Here is a 21,883-nt window from a genome sequence, read left to right on the forward strand (position 1 = left end):
CAAGATGATCCCACATTGTTTCAGTAATGTTGAGGTCCAGCCTCTGGTGAGGCCAATCCATGGCTGATAGTGTTAGATTATTTTCCTTACCCAGGTATGCTTTAACTGTACTAGCAGTGTGTTTTTGGTGACCTCTATCCCCTGAGCCCTCCATACAGATTAAAGATCAAACTGAAAACCTTTGGAACTGGTCTCAGTTCCTACAAGTTAATGAACTGTTGTTGAGAGAAGAAGGGATGCTAAAAAATGTCTAAATATTTCAGGGACTTTTTTTAATGCTACATTTTTTCACTTTAAACATTTGATGTTTTCTATTTTCCCTTGTGAAGAAAATACATGGGTTTAAGATTTACAAATGATAGAATTCCTTTTTAATTTGCACTTTACAGTATCACAGATTTCTAGGAATCGATCTTGTATTATTCTTGCCACTGATTTACCATCTTGTGATTTATGATAAATTACAAAAAGAGAACCCTTGACACATTTGTGTGCCTGTGTCAGTCTTTCAATCTTAATGTTAGAGTTACTGTTCTCTTTTCTGACCTATATGGTAACTTATTCTTGTACAGAACTTCTACTTGTATATAAAGAGTGACCAGAAACACATGTCTATGCTAAAAAGCCCACAGGGAATGCAAACCTTCAACCCGGCCCAAAAATAAGTGACAGGTTCAGGAGACCAAATGCTTGTAAAATTCTCTTTACTCAACAGAACGTTAAATCATAGCAACAAGTCAGGGTCAAATTATCCAGGCATTGCCAAACTTTCAAAAACTCCTTTATCTTATGTCTTCCCACATAAGTTCTGACATTATATTCCACAATCAGAATAATGATCAAGTATATACTTTCTTTAATTTTTTTTTTTAAACAAAGGAAGCCAAGGTAGCTTGTTCTGCCATTAAATGACCGATGAGGAGAGAATGTGAACCTGCAGTGCTGCTTGTATTCAGTCCATGCAGTGGAATCAGTGTGACTAATGAAGAATTACATTCAGAAAAATAAATGTTTCTCTGTCCTTCCCTCCCTTAAATTCTCTCCAAGCCCAGTGTCTGATATAGCTTAAACAAAAACCTTAACTGAAGACCATGTTCAGTGTGGTAAAAGCTTGCACAATGTTAAAAAGCATGCGAATCTGAGATATGACAACGTTCACAATCGGAATGATGGGAAACATGCGGTTTGGGGGTTTTAAAGTAAGGGAAATCTAATTTGTACATTAAGTACCTAAAAGTGAAATAATATCCTCATTTGTGCTCCAGTTCATCTACAGGTTGTTCCTCTATCACTGCATTTCCTCTCCAACATTGTGTTCCACCACACTGAACATTGTGTTCCACCACACTGAACATTGTCCACATTATCACCCACCCGCCCACCCAGTGCATATCACACGCAAATTACACTCCTTCCTCAATCACAAAACATGCACCAATAGGAGATACCACCCCTCCCACTCCCTCCACCACAAAGAAAAGTTATACCATTGCATTAAAACAACTGTAACTGCAAAAGAACTACACATTCAAGTACCTATTTGTCATATGGCACCAAGAGCAAGTGTACCACAATAACATTAACCAGCCAGCAATCTCTGTTAGGTCTATTCTCTTCCAATACTGCCACTTCAGAAAGCACATTACATTTGCCATTAAATGATTGAATATATATACCTGTATATTACAGGTTTGTATTTATAGCATATTTTAACCCCATCTAAATACTACACACACACATAGACAATGCATGTGTGTGCACACTGTAAAAGACTTGAGTTTTTTTTCCTGACAAATATCCATCTCTAAAGCTTCCATCAATTTTTTAGTGCTTAGGTTAACACGAATGACTCCTGGTAAACTCAAACCCAACCTAAATCAGCAACTGCCCTGTGCCTTCAAGGTAGGGTCAATGAAGGTGGTTGTGGGGAAAGAGGGGGGAAAAAGAAAAAGAACACCAAATCAGTGACTGCGAATTTAACTCTCAGTGTAGAACCCCTTCTCCTCTGCCTACAGTGTCCCTCCCTTCAACTTCATACAGTGAATAGCCGAAACCAAAGTTTCCCAATATGTTATAAAAGGTATGTTTCAGGTTCCTCGTGTTGTTTTCTTTATCCATTTGTAACACGACCACAGCAATAGTAATTAAAAAAAAAAAAAAGTATACCAAAAAAAAAAAGCATATTTTTAAGTAAATGTTTACAATCTAAACCCAAAAAAAAGGTATTTTTGTTTTTTCTTCTTTTTTTAATATATATACACACAGGATATCAGAGAGATAGAAAAAGGCAAGCTGTAGCATGAGCAGGATTGTGTGTGCGCATGTGTTAAGGATGAGGGGGCGGTTGGAATTCCTTTACCCCAAACCCTGTCTTTGGAACGCTGCTGTGTGGGAACGGCGCGTGCAGCATCATGGGTTGGGCTATTGGGTGAGGGGTGTTTCCCCCTCCCTTCTTTTTTTTTTTTCCAGATTAGGCCGCAATGAATACCATGGCTGGGAATTTAAGGGACAACAAACAAATCAAAATATTTCTGTCTATATAGATATCCCTCTCTATATATTTTTTATATTTATGAATTTCATATACAGTTTCTATCCTTCTATAATATCTTCAACAACAGCAGGCTCAAAAGCTTATGATTCTGGCATTGTCTGCAAATGCAAAATGAGAGCTGAGTCTCTTCTGCCTCATGAAGCGGCAGAGAAACTGAAGTTAAAACAACAAAAAATTAAAAAATAAGGCAGACAGAAGGGAAGAGTGACAAATCAAGTGACAATATCCTGAAAGAGATGAGCAGACAGAAAGTAAGCAGACATGCAAGAAGTTTAATGTAGTTGCAGCTGGGCAAACCAGTCCACGTCCCATTTAAGTCTGGACATAATATCCAGGAGTCAAACTGGGATATGGTGCCAGAAAGTCTCTCACGTAAGTGCTCCCCTTATCGTCAGGTGTGGATTCTCAGGCTTTCAGACCCTGAATTTGAGGGTTTAACCTCAAGGTCTTTGGATAGGGATTCATTTAGTTATTTTTATTACATTTCTGTGAGTTCTGTAAGGTGATCTCCAGTGAGCCATGTCCATTAATAAGTGAAGAGTTGGCTCCTGTTTGTGTACCAGTAATGCCCAGATCCTGAACTGGACAGTGTAGCTTAAGGTGTGTAGTTGAGTTGCAGGCTTGTGTGGTCGATCAACTCCCCGTCAGATGCAAGAAAAAGTTCACACTTCCAAACAAATAATGCCACAAACCACTTTAAGCCTTCTCAGTGTTTACAATGAATCCACAAGTGGTTGGTTTTGGTCGTGGCTGGCTGGCGAGTTATGAGGTCCTCCCTTCTCTCTCTGGTCTAAGCAAGGCACCACAGAACCCTAAAAGATTCAGACCTGTGACCTCTGTCTCTGCAAAGCCACAAAAAAAAAGAGAAAACAAGGGGCAAGAGAAACTGTGCTTGTTGGCCTCTCCTCCGCGCTGTGTTTATATTGTAGATGTAGTTCTGGAGTCGGAACATGAACCCCCCCCCATAGTTTGTCTATTTTAAAAAAAAAAAAAAAAAAAAAGGGAACAAAAACAGTTTTGCAGTCCTCCACATTAGGTGTTTTTAAAACCAAGATTTCAGCTTCAGTTATTCTCAGTGTGGGGGGAAAAAATGAATTACAGAAAAAATTAAAAGGTGACAATGAATGTAATCTCATGTGGAATAGTGGTCCTGTATTTTCGATCAGGCAGTTGTGCTGGACAGCTACCAGTGGTACTCCAATTCCGCTCCACTCTGCAAAAGGAAAGGAGGGAGAGGAGAAAACAGGGAAGCAAAGAAGAGGAAAGTCAGGAAACAAAGGAAGGAGAGAAGGGTGGGGAGAGAAAAAAAAGACACTTTTTATAAAAAGAAAAAAAAAAAAAAAAGCAAAGCAAAAAAAAAAAAAACCTAAACAAAACATTTTAAAAGTAAAACTCAAGGATTTATTTCCCCAAACCCAGACTTGAAGGTCAGTTTTCCTTATGACCAACACAACTCAACAAAGAAACACAACACAATATCTTTACAATGCTGTTACAACAGCAGCGTGAGGCAGTTTTCAACCTCGGTCTCCGGAGTCTTTCTTTAACATATTCCAACAAAACAACTCCAAGGCCTTCCGTCTTATTTCGAGGAGGGACACAGAAACACAGACTGTTGCATAGTTGCGTGCAGCTGCTGAAAGACTGAGTGAGACAGCGATGCATGCGTGTAGGAACAGTGCATGCGTGTTTGTATGCCCGTGACGTGAGAGGGGGGGACGGACAGGACTAGAAACACCTTTATCATTCATCCTCATCAGACCTCGACAATCATGTCTGCAGACGTCCACATGAACACGCCTTAAACTAAATGGAGCTCCACATGCAGGACAGCAGATCAGAGCAGGGAGTAGAGACAGATGAAGGTGTGACAGGGGGGATTTGTGTAGCAGGTCACCACTTACATGCCTGTAAGAATGTGTGTTTGTACACATGTGTGCATGTGTGGTTGTATGCATGTGTGTAGATGAGGGGTTGGAAAAGGGGGAGGTGGGGGTGTAACAGTTATATATGTGATCACTTACCAAATGAAACAGGAGGGCTGCGTTAATCAGAGGGTGAACACACAGTTAGACAATAGATACATCCCTTGTCAATGTGTATGTGACTACAGGTGCGTACCTTACTACACACCATGTGCAAAATATGTTTAAATGAAGGGTGCAACCAGCACTAATTGAGCTACTATGACATGCTTCTTTCTAGCAGCTGTGTAGGACGGCTTAGCCACTTAATGTAGACAAAGAAACCTGCCGAGGTTAAACTAGGATGGCGCTATTTGACAATGTTATGACAAGTATCTCCTAACACCTAGCAGGTGGTAGCACTCAAAACTTTTTGTTACAGTGTACAGTCACACACAGAACCTACCCACTGTGGTTTTAAGGGAGCGCCAATATCCGTTTCATGTGTGCATTTCTTTTCCATGATTATGTGTACACAAAGCAAACAATCACAGTACCTCTAACTCATTACAGAAAACCCAAGACAACACCATGAGGCAAATATCACATCCAGCTAACAGGACACACACACCCACACCACACAAGACCCCTTATATGCAGGTAGAGCTCTTTAAGGACACTGCAGTGCTTATCATTCTAAACAATACGATAGTGGCCTCAATCTCAGTGTGAGATTCTCTCACAGACACAACATTTATCAATCCTTTAAAAACATTTACAAGTTCACACATGCAATACTGTAAGCCATTTACTGCAACAGGGGTCTCAAACATAAGGCTCAGGGGCCAAAATTGCACCGACACAGACTCCAATCCGGCCCACTGGACGGCTATGATAAATGTGAAGGAACACATAAATTTTGGACTTTTAACTATATTTTCATAAATTTAACAGACCCCCCCCCCCTCCCCCACCCTACCCCCACGGCCATTTGTACTACACCAAAAGTAATTAAGTGGCAAGTAAATAGTGAAAACAATCAAAGAAATCTCTCTTTTTAAAATAAAAGAAAATAAATGGGTCCAAAAAAAGAAAAAGAAATCAGTTAATTGTGCAGTTAACTTCTTTATGTATCCCCTTTTTTCATGTCGTGATTGTCAAAGAACATGTTTGTGTGAAACATGCAGGCAGGTAACAACAGCTGCAAAATCAAAGATTTAAAATTCCGTATTTTCCATCTCTGCAGAAAACACGGAACCCTTGGACAAAACTTGTTGGAGTGCAAACATTTCATAACCACTCAACAGTTTACCTCAATAATAATAATAATAATAATAATAATAATAATAATAGAAATAGAGAAACAGGCCTATATTTGAAAGAGGACAACAATCAAAATACTGTTTATATAAACTGATTGTTTTTGTAACCTGCAAATATAAATGCAGGTTAAAAACCTGGCTCAACAAGTGCCTTGGCACCCTCAGTCAATAACACACTATCCATTACCTCAAAGAACATGAAGCTGCATCAATAGTTAGAAAAGAACACCTTTTTTTTAAACTTTCCAATAAACATTAGTGAAAAGCTTATTTATGCAATCCAGCTCAAGTGAACTGGACCCATTATGTTCATTTCAGCTTTGCATGGTTCACAGTTCAAAACAATCTTTATTTTTCTTACACTGGTGCTTCATACAGCCCCTCAGTTTATTTAGGGTGTGAAAATAGCCATCTTAGCTACCATCCCCTGTCAGAATTCCACAAACAGAATCTAAATCTAAATCAGTCACTAAGTTTAGTCAATAAATTGAACAGCCTGTGTGTGCTGCTGGTGCCTTTATTATCTTGTGTAATACAATCCGTGTTTTTGTCCTTCAGTGTTGTTTACTCATACCCTAGTATTTTATTAGTCTACTATTTAGCACTAATTAGCAGTAGAGTGTGTATTGCACCAGTGCAGTCTACAAACCGTCAACTAAGTTTGCCAGTTGCTAGCTTATTACACACCCTTATTGTCCAAATAAGGTCACTTCTGCCTCCAACACCAAAGTTGTGGTAGCCAAAATGCTTACACTGAAGAATTTAAAATGCAAAGTTTGAAACTAAAATATCCATTGCTATCTTTCATATACAGTCTATGGTTGTAGAAAAAAAAATATCACAGTAACAAAGGGTGTCTTGTCTTTACTGGCAAATAAAAATAAGTCATTACTTTCCTTGGGACATAATTTTGGATTCCATCTTTTATTCACATGCTGTATAAAACAGTGTCTACATATCAAAAGGCAAATATGAGGACACAAATTTTAAAATGCTGACTAAAGTGGAAAACGTCTGCCAGTAGAAAAAGCACAAGGTAATGAGTTAAACAGCACTGTCAAAGTCACTGCACACTATCTCCTGTCACTGTCACTTACAACCACTACAACATTTGAAAACCAGGCTTACAGGTTAAACCCTTTTATTAAACATTAAACTTGAAAGCTTTAAATGGTCGATGTTCTTCTCTTCTATTTGCTGTTAGTATTTGCCTTTATCTGCTGTTATTTTATTGTAGATTTACTACCTTATTCAGTATGTGAATGGGTGTCAGTATAAGAGCATGAATGCCTGTGTTCTTATTGGAAAATTTAAAAAATTTGCAACATCTACCATTCAGCAGCAAAGTAAATTTAGAAGCGTACATATCACATTCTCATGCTCAAACATGGGAAAACTTCTCATACCAGTGTCAGATAACTCCACTTAAAAGCCTAACTAAAGTGTCTTCATACACTTTTCTGTTAGGATAAAGAAAGCCCCAAGCAGTGGAGGCAAATAAAATAAACCATTAAAAGAGCCTATTTGAAGCAGATAACCTGAAAATTAATGTCTTCACTTGCAACTTCATAGTTCCACTCAAACATTTCCTGACAAAGCTGTATCATCTTGCACCATGCGTAGAGAAAAACAGCATTTAACATAACTGAAAGGGGATGGGCTCAAAGCCACACCTTAAGTCAGTAATTTTAAACTTTGTCTATAAATCACCAGCTTAGGCCACCACATGAGATGAATCAACATAAGATTTACAAAAGAAGATCTCCCACTGGCATTTCATGGGAATATGCTACACAGAGCGTACACACATACTCTGTGACTACACAATTAGCTGATCAACTTAATTTAAATGTACAACTACAGCCAACTAAGTGCATTTAAAGTCATACGTTAAAGAAACTTGAGACTTAAGACAGTTGAAATCTCAAATTTGCCATGTGCCCTCAACATTTTTAGTATTTTATGTCTAAATGGTCGAAGACAAAGCACCTATGTTTCTATATACTGATACTTACTCCATCCTCCTCCCTGTATGGGTTCAGACGGTTGTATACTGCTTCAATAACACTGCGTCTGCAAGTGGAACACAGATACAAAAAATTTCATAAGGTATTGGCTGGAGCCATCAATCAAAGCTACAAGACAGTGGAAGACTAAGTGGAGTAAAGGTGTAGCTGTTAAAAATAAATCAAATTTGTAACATTTCTATAATTAGCACATAATGAAGTATTACAGATGTTTAACACTTTCATATTTTAATCATACATTTTAATAAATGTCAAATGGTGCTTACTTGCTGGCAAGACCACCCCCTGGTGGCAGAGGGGGCATGCCACTGTCAGTGGACAGGTTTCTCATCACTGTTACCAGATCCGGAAACCCCTCCTCCCCTGGCCGAGACAGCATCTCTAAAACAGCACCAGACATGTTGTTACACAAGTCGGTATTAAAAGAGCTGATGATAGCCATGAACATCTGTGCAAAGACAGAGGAGGGAGAGCAGAGCAGCAGAAGGACAGAGACCAAAATTGTGACAAATGAGGAGAAAGGAAGTGAAGATGGAAAACATACAAGTCAATTTGTGGAAGCCAGTGTATTTCTGAGACGAGGAGAAGGAGAAAGATGGTGACAGAAAGAGGCCTGCAACTGAGTTGGGAGTGGCATAAGGCCAAGATAATGTTCCGCCAGAGAATTCCTCCCTCTCTGTTTTGTTCTATTCCCTCTCTCTCCTCTGTCTTCCAGTATTAGACAGTACCCTAAGCCAAGCATCTAGCCTGCTTTACACAAACACTGTTTGAACTTCTGAACTGTACCTTCAAAAGTGGAATGATTTTGACCCATTTTAGAGTGCTTTTCAGCCAACATGAACTTACTTTATCACATGAAATAATTACCTGCCTTTTAATCTCAATTTCAGAGTCTTACGGTTGATTTTAAGGCTTTATTTTTTTAAAAATTTTATTTCAAGATGACACTGGTATCAGACACGTAAAAACAAAAACTTTAAGGATTCATTTTAAGTTATTCCTCAGAGCTAAAAAATGTATTTCTTAAGTGACCGGCATCTCAAACAGCATATAGCGAACGAAGAGAGCTAACCAGAAAGGCTGCTCTGTGTTCAAAGGGTCTTGTGCTCCCAGAGACCTAAAAAAAATATGGGTTGAAATTAGAAAGAAGAAATGGGCAAAGAGTACAGGAAAGGAGAAGGAAATTCATTCCAACAAGACAGTGAATGTTTGAGTGAAGGAAGGGAGGAGAGGAGCGGAGAGGGAATAAAGAGGGGAGATGCTCGCTGAAGTGGAAAAGGAGGTCATGATGGTGTCGTTCTTCTGCTGTGAGCCTGAGCAAATTTGGCTGGAGGTTAGACAATAGCAAGTAGCAAGGTCAATCGAGGGAATATACAGATATGATGCACATTTTCAGTAGAAATAAGATGGGTGTAAATATGGGGGAAAAAACTTATAAAGGAAGGTTATCAATAAATCCCCAGCTGCCCATTTTTCCCCCTCAATACCCTATTTTATGTGTAGAATTCATTCACACAAAGACAATTAATACATAAACATTATTTTTCTCCATTCAGCCACTCTCACCTTCAACTCGAGACTCCAGGTAACTGTTGAGCTCAGTGTCTTTCCTCACAGCTTCCTCCGATACTTTGGGAGCATTGGGCAAACACACTATCACAACACTCATGTTATCCCGACTCCCCTAAAATGGACCAAAGGACAGACGAATAAAGAAAGAGAAGAAAGAGCAGGTTAAGAGATGTTGTATAGCTTGCATTTTTCATAGGGAATAAGTGACTGAATAACCTGCACTGTAACTCAGAGCCAAGTAGAACATGACGGTATCAAAAACATACAGTAAATAAGCAATAAAATGCATTTTTCCCCTCTATTATCTATTGAATTCAAGCAGATAACAGCTGCTGGTCAGGATTAAGGAGTAACCTGCAAGACTTGAAGCCATCTTTCAAGCATTTTGTACTTCAAAGCTCTGTACTTCATTCTTTTCATTTTTACTTTGTCCTGTTTTCAAGACTGCCAAAACAATTTCTCTGTCTCCCTTTTTTAGTAAGGGAAAGTTTACTGAGCCATTAAAGCAGTTACAAATAGCTCTTTTTCAACAACAAAAGACATTCTCTAAAACTTTCTTCATCATATAGTGTTCTTCTGTGGCAGGAAATTCAAATGGACATCTTGCTGACAAAATTGTCTACACATGTACGTCTCCATAGGTCAAAAGAAAGCAGAGGATATCACAGCAAAATATACAAATGATAAACTCCAAAACAAATAAGTACATACCTTGTGCAGACAGGTATCCACCACTTCATTGCAGACTTTCTCCAGATCATCGCAGATCTCAAGCCTCGATTTCACAAACTCGCACAACTCCTCATTGGACATAACGTCCCAGATTCCATCACACGCTAAAATCACAAACTGATCCTGTTCCGGTGCCCGAACCATCACAAACACCTCTGGTTCAGGACTAACCAGCTGCTCTGTGGGACCCTTACCATCCACACACTTGTAATCATAGTCCCCCAAGGCCCTTGATACAGCCAGTGACCCATTAACCCTTTGAATCATCACTGAACCGCCAGCATTCTGGATGCGCTCTCTCTCACGTGGGTTGCAAGGCTTGTGGTCAAGTGTGGAGAAGCACACCTGTGAATTGCGGTAGAGAACTGCTCGAGAATCCCCACAGTTAATGAAGAAGAAATGATCAGGTGACAGAAGAATTCCCACTGCCGTAGAGCCACTGCGGTCCATGCCATTTCGAAGGTCGGAGAAGCTGCGCATGTGCTCATCTATTTTCAGAAAGCCTGTCCGGATGCCGGATTTCACAGCCTCCACTGCAGGCGGAACTGATACTGAAGTGTTGGAGCCGTCTGATCCAGACTGAGAGCCTTGTGTGTTTCCAGCCCCTAAGCTAGCAGTGATTATGTGCTCAAGAAGATGCTTGGAGCAGTAATTGGCAACTTTAGAGCCTGCGTGGCCATCGTACACAGCAAAAAAGGACCAGTCAGTCATACCAAGGGCTGGAAGGCCCAACACAGCTGTATGAGCATCCTCCATCTCCACCCGCCAGCCCTGCATGGAGCTTAGCCCATAGCGCAGGCCATTGCCCTCGCCATGTGAGTTGTACTTCTCTGTTTTGGGCTTGTCCAGGAACGCACCCATGGCTCTGCCCTGAGAGACCCACTGCTAGCTGTTGGAGAGGAAAAACAAAAAGAAACAAGGGACAGAGAAAGAAAATCAGACAATGAATCAGTACTGAACAGTTAATTATGTTTCTACTATGCTGGTAGATTACAATACAGAGTCTTAATTATTCACTGCCAAGACTGCGTTTGGTAGATTTCAGGAAAAGAGCAGAAAATGCTGTTTCAAGTAAAGCACATAACTTATCACTATTCATAATGTGTTCTCAATCTCTACTAGATTTATAGTAGCATTGTGTGAAAGTTGCTTGCTGACACTGCATTCAGTTTATATACAACAGCATTTGGGTAGTCAAAAAAAAATAAATACTTGATACTCAGATATTAATTCACACTAAAATTAATATTGAATTAGATACTCATTTGGAATAACACTGATACAAACAGTGACTTTGTTGCCTCGTCCAGCAGATGCATACCTTCACACAGCATTGCTGCACGCAGACATACACGCACCTCCTGACCTTATTAACATAATATTCATAACACTGAGCAACACTTTAGGAGGAATTTAAAGGGGTCAGTAAAGTTTCAATACAGTATTAAAGAGTTAAAAACGTTAACCTGACTGGCACAGATTTTAACATTAGCCGTTTGTTTAACCATTAGCAATTACCCAACAGCCACATTAGCCCCCTCTTATCATTAATAAAGTAACTTTTCTACTTTTACAACAATTTATTAAAATGTGTTCATTTCCTTTTTGTTTTAGCCAGCTCTGTGGTCAGTTTTAAAATGCAGGTAATGAGTGGTTAGATCTTTTACAGCAATCAACTTTTTTGATCATAAATCATACCATGTTTTAGCTTTAGCATACTGTTTTTCCTTCTACTAAATTATTTAGATGTGTGAGGTATTGTGTTGTACCCGGTTATATTACCTGCATTTTTTGGTTGTGTTTACTGACCTCGAAGCAATTTTATGTGGTACATGGCGCTCAAAAATCTGTCAAATGTTTTAGTACGACTTTGCTAAGCTACGAACCCGCACCGCTTGATGGATTGTCGGAGCATTACGGCTATTGTAGGCAGAAGCCTCGCTGAGTGATACGTACTGTGCTTCAACATAATATTACCGTATTGTGTGTGTATAACCTCTTTTTAAGTTTTGTGGATATTATACGTGGTTATGCTGAGGATATGTCGGCCAATTCCCACTGGAAATGCCTTTTGGTTAAACTGTCAGCAAGGAATTTGCATTTGCACTGTTAATTTTTTACATAACTTTAATGCACATAAAAAACAGCTGCTTGTTTAAGTGAAAATACATTGATGGGTTTTTTTGCACTAATAAAGTTGTGGAGTTGTAAAGTATCTTGTCTAGTGTCAATTATATCGTTATCGCAAATTTTCAAATGTATATCGTGATAATTATTTTTGGTCATATCGCCCTGCTCTAATCAATACATGATAAATACAGACGGACTTATTCCAAACCATCCATGAGAGATTTGTATTAGAAAGACCTTAACGGATAACTGCCAGTCATACCAACCATTAATTTTTGAGAAAAACTAACTGGACAATATTAAAGTTTCACTTTTCAATCATGATTATTAATGATATTAGGAAAGGTTGTAGAAATCGTGAAGGAATATATAAAGATTTGCATAATATAACTAGGAGAGGACAAATAGTGTTCTCTTGCAATATATTCATGATTTTGAAATGTTACCATTTCTTTGGTATCTACCCATCTTTGACTGCTTTACAGCCATCATCTCCTCTTCTAACTAGTGCTGAGTGATATGAAAAAAACTTATTTAGCCAAAATAAACAGCTTACAAATCTCACATGGCTTTGACATATTCTGAAAACACAAAGACTACAAATATCCCCACAGATATTTAAGGAGAATATTTAACTTTTGGGTTGCTGGAAATTTTCTTCCTGTGTTTCTTATACTTTCTATGTAAGGCTTAAGGAACATATCAACTGTTTCTTATTTCTTATTGGTGATCACTGCACATCCACAAATAGCAGCTACTTAGATTTATCCTTAAAGAGACAGAAGAAAGTTTAAAAGCTTCTCTGGGTAGCCAGAACTGCCTTCAAAAAGCATTAACAAACTTTACAGAGTGTTCAAGAGGATGTGTTATCTATCAATAACTGCGCCTGCATTAGCTAAATGCACAGCAGCATTATGCTGCTGGATAGCAGAGAGAAATTCTTTATCCAGTCTGTTTATTGGCTATGCAATGTGAGAACATTAACTTTTACAGTCTTATTGATTGTCACACTGCTTAATGGAATCTTAGCCACGGAAATTGCACAATAACCCATACCTTATATCTGAAAATATCAATAAGTGCTACTTACAAGTAAGTTGCAGGCATACTCAAAGGATGGTGTCTGTTAATGTACATGTGGACAGAGCTAAAAGGTTCCTCTCAAAAAATAAAAATAGATAAGTGCCCACTATTTGCTATTAACTTATGATTTAAAGTCAAATCTAAAAACACAGATTTCATCAACAAAATGACACGTATGAATGCTAACTAGACATAGATAAAGGGGACTCAGTGAGTGAGTCACCCTCATCTACATATGAAGCATTTAGACCGCCTTGTGTACTCATCTTTCCCCCACCTAACTAAAAGAACAGAAAGGCTTCAAAGACAACTAATATCACGCTACACTGCCAGGCTGACAGCATGCACCTCACTCACACATCACACTTTATCTATATTATGCTGTTTAACTGCTGGAAGCCAAAACTGTACTTGAAATTAACATTTGATTAATTGAACAGCCCTACTGTGTGTCAAAGTAGCGCACAGTCAAATAGTTTGATTCTTTGGGAATTGTTTTGGAATTAATGAATGAATAATAAGCAAATGTGATTTTTGAGCAATTTTGACAGCGCTACAATCAAGTAACAGTTTGAGCTGTGCAATGGCAGGTGCATCTCATTTCATTTTTATAGCTAAAGCTCCAGTCCTACTGTCCTAGAAATTTGCCTGTAACATCTCAAAAACACATATGCCCCAAACAACTGCAAGTGGCTGCTGGCTGATACAAGGTGAAATTAGTTGGCAAGATTTGTTTGCAAAATTTCTGCCGATGGGTGATGTACTCGCGCATGCGCAGACTTTTTTATGGGCGGGGCAATGTAATCACGCACGGACTGATTTGCGCATTTACAATACAGAAGAAGTCCAAACATAGACGACCTAACTAAAAAATATACTGTCAGCATTAACGCGGGTTAAACACGGTCATCACGATTTTAACGCTCTCAACCCATCTGGAGCGCAGAATGAACAACATTTGGACAAACTGCCGAAATGTGTTGACAGAGACATTTCAGGGATTTTGACTCAGTTTACGCTCCAGATGGGTTCATTGTTAATCGCGTTAGTTGTGATGACAGCGTGTTAATGCTGACAGCACTAAAAAAAAAAGTAAAGCCACCAATTTGGGATTTCTTTGGCTTTCTTTAAACCAGATAAAAGAGGTAAACATAAGGATGTAATCAAAGCGGTGTACCACTTGTGCAGACATATAGTGTGAGCAAAGTACTCAAACACGACTAACTTGCATGAGTATGTACGTGTCCACCATCCAGCTAAGAATGCTAGGCTATCACCAGCTTCTGTAGCTTTATCAACAAGTATTTGGGCACACTCTGAAGAGGGTGCATTTGCTCGCAGATGAATTTTTTTTTTCTGTTGACTGCTTCTATTAGGCTCCATCATTATTAGCAAACTTACTCATGGGCAAATAAATAAATAAATGGCCCTTGTAAAAACTATCAACGATAGGCTCAGCCTATTGTCAATAGTCGATATATTCGTCCAATCGCCCAACCCTAAAGCATACCGATAAGAAGCCAGCAAAGTACACCCCAGAGTAAAACAACCACAAGATCCCTTCTTTGTAATGATCAACGGTTTGGGTTTTTAAAATTATGTATGATGCAACCAGTGGATAAACTTTTGAACTTAAGAAAATACTTTTTTTTTCCCCTTCAAACTTCTGCTTTCTATAATGATTGAAAGGAGTCTAATCTGTTTTTAATTTTTATAAAGAATCCTTTTTTAAAAGAATTCTTTTTTATCTTCTGATCTTTAAGAAATAAATAATGCTTATCCAAGTTTCTCCCTCTTTACTTTGCCAATGGTTTGTTATCAAAGCGTTTGATGTGACTTCCAAAATTTAGATGATGTTCAACAGGTGCATGACAGACAGACACACTTGGTCACTGATCGCATATCAAAGGGAGGAAAAGCATCAGTAGTCCAGAACACTTGAATTATTACCTTGACGACAAATGCATTCACACACAATACTGAGCAGATATCAAAGCAATTTCCACAATCACCAAATAACATTATTTGCTCTCACCTATGCTGCAACCACATACACATCACGTGTACCATACCTGGCTCAAAGTGGGCCTTTAACATTTGACTGCTTACACAGGTAAAGCAGAGTCTGTATTCAAACTTGAATGTGTATCATATGCCAAAAAACTATTTTTGGCATATGATACACATTCAAGTTTGAACCACTTAAAAAACATTTTTTTAATTAATTTAAAATATTTTATTACAGTCCTGATAATTGCCGTTTGGTTAAAAGCCAAAATCTTTGGCAGATGCCAATTCCCCAGGCCACTGGTGTTCATTAAAAATAAATACCAGCATAGGAAATTTGTACACCACAGACTGATGTCACCCAAAGTCTGATGTCTCCATGGCTACCCAGCTTGGAGTGGCAGCTGAGTGGTTGTCATAGCAACAGTGGTAGTGGCCAGACGTGACTGCACATGAACTGCCACATGTATGTCTGTCTGAACATTCATGTAGTCTATGAAGGTGACCAAAAAGCAGAGGCGGGATTTGCTCTGATTTACTAGGCCAAAATATTTTTTCCCCACTGGTTTCTGTTTGAGGCGCCCCAGAAAAACCACCACTCAGCTTCAGGATAGCTTTAACAAGTTAACTCAATTTAACAGTCAGCTGCTGATAGGATCCACGCAGGGTGAGATTAGCTCGTCAAATGCAGACCACAGGCTTAACACAGTGAACTATTACTAATGTCTTACAGCTCTCTCTCCTGACTCGATGACATGAAAGGTACAGTGTGTGATATAATGACCAATCTACCTTTAGAAGTCAGCATCACCTTACTAAACTACTGTACTGTTGTTTTGTGTGGGGAAAAAGACATGATGATAATATTAGACTGATAGGAAATGCAGCATGGTAGCAGTGTAGCTTGCTGTAGAGGTGCTGTACCATGCTGAGGAGCTGATAAGGGGAAATTAAGGTAAAAAGTAAAAGCCTGAATGGGATATTAGCCCATGACAATATCCCACTGCTGCACCCTTTCTTTAGTTGGACACAACTAAAGTAGTGGAGTTAGGAAACAAAAAGTTAACCCAACAACTATACTGTAATGCAACATATTTAAAGGGAGCATGGAAGTCATCAACTTCAAAGCTAACTCAATAAAGGAAACACCTTAGTGCTGTTGATTTATTCTTACGAACTGACATAGCTGCATTACCACCTCAAAAGTAACCATTGGCCATATTTCTTTCCCAAAGTATTCACACTTTTCTTTTTAAATCTTATTTGTGTTCAGATTTATATTCCTATCCTCTACCTGGAGAAATTTGCTATAACCCCATACAACAGCAGAGCCCAACAGCTCTGCTGTTGGATGAACAAAGTAAAATCCATTCTGAAAAACTGACAGTAGTTCCAGGGCATCATGAATTGAACTTTTGCAAATTATGCTCATGTTTGGAAAGGACAATTATTCAGCGTATGCCAACAACTTGTGACTGATAAGTTGTTAAATGTCTGTCACGGTCAGATTTACCAAAATATCAAGATGGCAATGGCAAATAGTTGACGCTTGAGGCATCATAGTTTAACTTCACTAATCAGTGGGTAACTTCAAGAAAGCTATGACCACCTTAGATCACAATACCAAAAACAAATTATAAAAAACACATGCAGCTAGTCAATATTAAAAAAAACAAAAAAAACTGAGCTGTGACTGTTATAGTTTAAGTCTACAATTGAGTCCATCTCTGAAGAGAAAATCCACAACATACAGGCATGTAAATGCTCAGTTTCTACTAATGTGCTTATATTGACTTAGCCATGAATCATATTTTTGCTAGTACCCATTAGCCACATCCAGATTTGATGATTTTATAAAGAAGGCAGTGAACAACTGTTCTCAGTTATGATTAAAAAGAAAAAACAACTTTACCTCAAAAAAGTTTCTGACTCTTTTTTTTTTTTTTAAAAAACAACAAATTTGACAAGTGGAACAAACAGATCCCCCAGATGATGGGGATGTCTGTCCAGACCAAAGAGGTTGAAAGTACATGTGTCATGTCATACTGGACTGCAGGTGCTTTCTCTGCAATATACTGTGCTGTGAAAAAGTTTTGTTTTGTTTTTTTCATTTTTGTAACACATGTTTCAGATCATCAAACTTATAATATTAGAGAAAGATAACCTGGTTAAATACAATGATGATTCAATTTATTAAGGGAAAAAAAAAATACTGAGACCTACCTGACCCTATGTGTGAAAGTAATTGCCCCCTAAACCTATTAGCTGGTTGTGCCAGCATTGGCAGCAATAACTGCCAATGAGGCTTTTTCTGTGGAGGAATTTTGTCCCTCTCTTCTTTGCAGAATTGTTTTAATTCAGCGACACCAGAGGGATTCAAGTCTGGGCTTTGGCTAGACAACATCAAAACCTATATTTTCTCTTTGGTTTTTTTGAGACGTTCAGAGGTGGACTGGCTGGTGTGATTTGGATCATTGTCCAAATCCTGAAGCAACAAACCACCACAGAAGTCACTTGCTTATTGTTGAATCATGATCTCTGACTTTACAGAGTGTGCTGCAATTCTATTCTGGGTTATTTTGTGACCTCCTTGATGAGTAACTGATGTGCACTTGGAGAAATTTTGGTCGAAACCCACTGAGAATCTTCACCACTGTTTAAAGTTTTCTCCATTTGTGGATAATGGCTCTCACCGTGGTCTGCTAGGTTCCCAAAGTTTTAGAAAGGGCTTCGAAGCACTTTCCAGACTGACAGATGCCAGTGACTTTGTTTTTCTGCTGTTCTTGAGTTTCTTTAGATCGTACCATGATGTGTTGCCTTTTGAGCTCTTTTAGCCTACTTCACTTTGTCAGACAGGTTCTATTTAAGTGGTTTCTTGATTCAACATTATATATTTCCTCAGGTTTGTTTTGTCTAATATTAAAATTTGTCTCATGATCTGAAACATGTAAATGTGAAAAATGGGTTAAAAAAAAATTAAGAAATCAGAAAGGGAGCAAATACTCTTGCATTGCACTGTATATATGTACCTCTGTTTTCTCATCATTTCTCAACTCTCAGAAGTGACAAAATGACGAGGGACTTTAAACATAGGAGTACTTAAGCATGCACTAAAACCACTTTCAGTTTCTTTGGGATACATTATAAAAGCACGTGCACAGCATTTACATAACCCCACAAGCTGATTCAAGAATCTTAACCAATACTATCACCCTGTTCTGAGACATAAGCACAAACACAAATTAATCTCTCAGTTATTCAAGGCTTGCCACTACATCTGAGCATGCATCTGCGTGTGAACCCTTTCAGTTCACACTAACGTAACCACATGGGTATAGATAAAGGCCTTTGGACAAGCCCATGCACCCAGTGCAGTCATAGGCTAAAAGATCATGGCTATTGCAGGATTTCACATCAAGGTGCCAACACAAACATGCCACTGATGCTGCTGCCATTTCTGGAATACACCGTCACACAAACACACTGCCACACACACCAACAACCCAATAAAAGTACCCACAACAAGGCAATAAAACAAGTTAATCGCTGTACTGGAGCTTCATGGGAGCAAATGGGAATAGAAGCTTTAAATAAAGCTAGACTCTACTACGTACATTGTTAGTAAACAATATGTTGACGTCTAAAACAAAAGCTAGCTTTATTCTAAGCAGTAACCAGAATAAGCTACACATTAAAACTAGTTCCACGTAAGTCGCACCTGTTGCAAATATTCATGAATCAGATAAAGATAAGATAAAAATAAATTTAGTGGAGAAAAACCGTCGACACATGCCACAAGCAAATAAAGACAAACCAAACCTTCTCGGATCACATGGATAGACCCAAACGTTGGAATGTTAATCATTAATCCGCCAGCAGAGTGATGCTGATAACCTATTTGAATATTGACAAGTGCGTGAAACGCTACAATTAATGTGAAAATCACCTGAATGGAGCTCGGGCGTGTTAGTAAGTGTGGCTACACCGGCGTCAACGACAATATCGTACTCTCTGTCCCAATAAAGACATATAAATAACGGTACTTTGAGATCCTGAAGTAAAATCAAGCCAATTTTTGATTCTCGTTACCTAAAACAGAGGCCACTCTGGTTAGCTAACTTCACTAGCTAACCAGCTAGCGAAGTTCACAGTTGTCAAACTGTTTGTCTAACGTTACACGTTAGCGGGTCGCTAGCCAGTGTAGATTCGTTGCTCATTCCGAGTACCAAGTGTTACTTACTGCGTATGAAAGGAATCTCTCTCACTCTCCCTCTATCAGCCCCTCTTCTCGTGATCACGGTAGAAATGCTAAGACACCCAGCCTTGTTGTGATAGGCTTAGCAGTCCTTAATATTAGCCACTTTCGCTTCTCGGCCCCTGTTCGTCAGTTAGCTTTGAGTAAGCTAGCCAGCGTTTCACACGACCAGTTCTCCTTTCAACATGTCTCTGCATCGACGTAAGGCTTTTACATACATGTTTGGCACTGTAATACCAGGGAGCGCCAAATATATCGCTCTTACTCAGGCTGTCGGTTCAAAAGAAAATACGCTTGGTTCGGCAGGATTTATCTATGATTTAACACCTAGCTAATTTTTGCTAAAGCTAAATGTAAAAAGGTAGATGACGTTCTTTTTCAGCATCCAGTTTTTGGGAGGGGCAAGACTATCGCTCTCTTCTGTGATTGGATAAAAACTGATTCGAAGCTGAGTTACGATTGGTCAGCTAATGTACCAGTCAGTTTGTTTCTCTAAAAACATAAACTGTGAAAATCCAGCTTTTATTTGCCTTTGGTGAGATTATGAGATTTATAATTTCTCCTCAGATCATATGCTGTTTTCAGAAGAGAGGCGTCTGCGTGCCCTAAATAGCACAGTTTGGAAGTAACTGATAAAAACGGTGCAACACCCCATTTAGTTGTTGCCAGTTCCATTGCCCTGTAACACTTAGTACTGATCACCCCCCACAATATTAAAGCCAAGGACAAATGGAGTAAAGAGAATTACTCCTTTAGCTATAATATTCATGGGACTTACAGAGCTGTGGAAAGTATCAGTTACCAATTACCTAATCACAGCCACAGGTCAAGCAACACATGGCACTCCCCAAAGGCTGTGCCTACCCCTAGCAGGACCCTGCAAAAAGCACTAGGTTCTGACCTGCATACAAACTACCAAGATTGCAAGTCTATGGAGGCTTCTCCTCACAATGAACAAGAAGTAAAGGATCTAAATATCCAGTTGCCAAACAGAACACCCATGGGATCTGGTGTCCATACTCCCAACTGATCCAAACTCTTTTGGCAACATACAGGACATCTTCATGGCATTAGACATGTGGCTTTAATATTGTGGCCAAGTGAGACATTGTTAATTGCACCTTGAGGAAATCTAGGAAGAAATGGACTGAAGGTTGTCTTTTATAACCGAAACTCAAATGTGTGAGGAAAAATGGTTACGTAGACAATGGAAATTTACATTCCAAGTAGTAAATTCAGTCATTTGTTACCCACTGTGCTATGGATCACATAGTGAACGTTTTTTAAATCCACTCCAAATTAATATCACAACAACTTTTTGGGTTGCTAAGTTGTAAAAACTATCTTCAAATTATCTTCCATGTAAAAAATGATCATCAATCTTCAGACTGACGATTCCTCCAAGCCATTAAGTAAATATTAGTAAGAAATTTCCATCAGCAAACATTAGTTACTCTAGACCTTGCTTACTTAGCACTTAGTTCCTCCTATGCCGGGCGGAGCATCGGGCAGCTAGTGATCTCCATCGATGTCGGTCAGCAGCGACTGCTTTAGCTTCTAGACCTAATGTTCTGAAAACATTAAAGGCAATCAATTCATCAAGCCATGGTTATTAATATTAATAAGCTAGATATAATCATAGACATTATAATATTTTTTTTGCTTAAGCAAGTAAAGTTTATTTCCCAATAACAAACAGTGAGCAAAGTGTCATGACAGAGAAGGAATTTCAACAATATGGCAACCAAAAAGCTGTTACTACTAAATTAAATCCACCCATGTTATTCTGCGTATCCAATTCAGGGTTGCAGAATGGGGCTAGAGCCTAATCCTGCTGTCATACAGGGTACACCCTGGACAGTGTGTGGCAGGACTAACACAGAGTAATTACTTATAATTCATCTATAAAATATTTTTAAATAAATCAGTCATAAACAAATGACTGTCAGTTTGTATATGTTGCTCCAACTTTATTTACATGCTGTGTAAATAACCATATTCACATATGAAGCTTTTCTTCAACTAAAATAAATGTAAGACCACAGGTAACTACATGATAGCATGATAGAGTGAGAGTTGTTAATATATATTAATATGCTATAATATAGGTCTATATGCATTAGAGATAATACAGAGTGAAGGTTAACTTTCAGCCTAATTAAATAATAAGTTGAACTTTATTTGTTGAAACAAAATTCCATCCATTATCACGGCCAGTGATTCAAGCGACTAGTTTACCGTGCCTGTGATGGCTGGATGTGTTTTAGGGCGTGCTTGTTGACGAGCCTCAGCCCATT

General features: G+C 38.7%; 1 protein-coding gene across 4 annotated transcripts; it reads right to left on the reverse strand.

Moving 5' to 3' along the window:
• Positions 1–687: 687 nt before the first annotated feature.
• ppm1ba (protein phosphatase, Mg2+/Mn2+ dependent, 1Ba) lies at positions 688–19,994 on the reverse strand. 4 transcript variants are annotated; one of them, XM_087850099.1, is made up of 7 exons: positions 19,572–19,994; positions 10,091–11,000; positions 9,374–9,491; positions 8,074–8,188; positions 7,796–7,853; positions 4,579–4,595; positions 688–3,767 (listed from the first exon to the last, which is right to left on the reverse strand). In XM_087850099.1, coding segments are annotated over exons 2-7 (1,191 nt in total). In that variant the 5' UTR covers positions 10,973–11,000; positions 19,572–19,994; the 3' UTR covers positions 688–3,766. The 4 variants fall into 4 exon arrangements, with proteins under 4 accessions (XP_087706225.1, XP_006783678.1, XP_087706224.1 ...); XM_006783615.2 differs by lacking the exon at positions 4,579–4,595; XM_087850098.1 differs by lacking the exons at positions 4,579–4,595; positions 19,572–19,994 and adding an exon at positions 19,421–19,548.
• Positions 19,995–21,883: the final 1,889 nt, after the last annotated feature.

This window comes from Neolamprologus brichardi, chromosome 13, assembly GCF_056152115.1.
Source record: "Neolamprologus brichardi isolate AB-2024 chromosome 13, ASM5615211v1, whole genome shotgun sequence".
Classification (NCBI taxonomy): Eukaryota; Metazoa; Chordata; class Actinopteri; order Cichliformes; family Cichlidae; genus Neolamprologus; species Neolamprologus brichardi.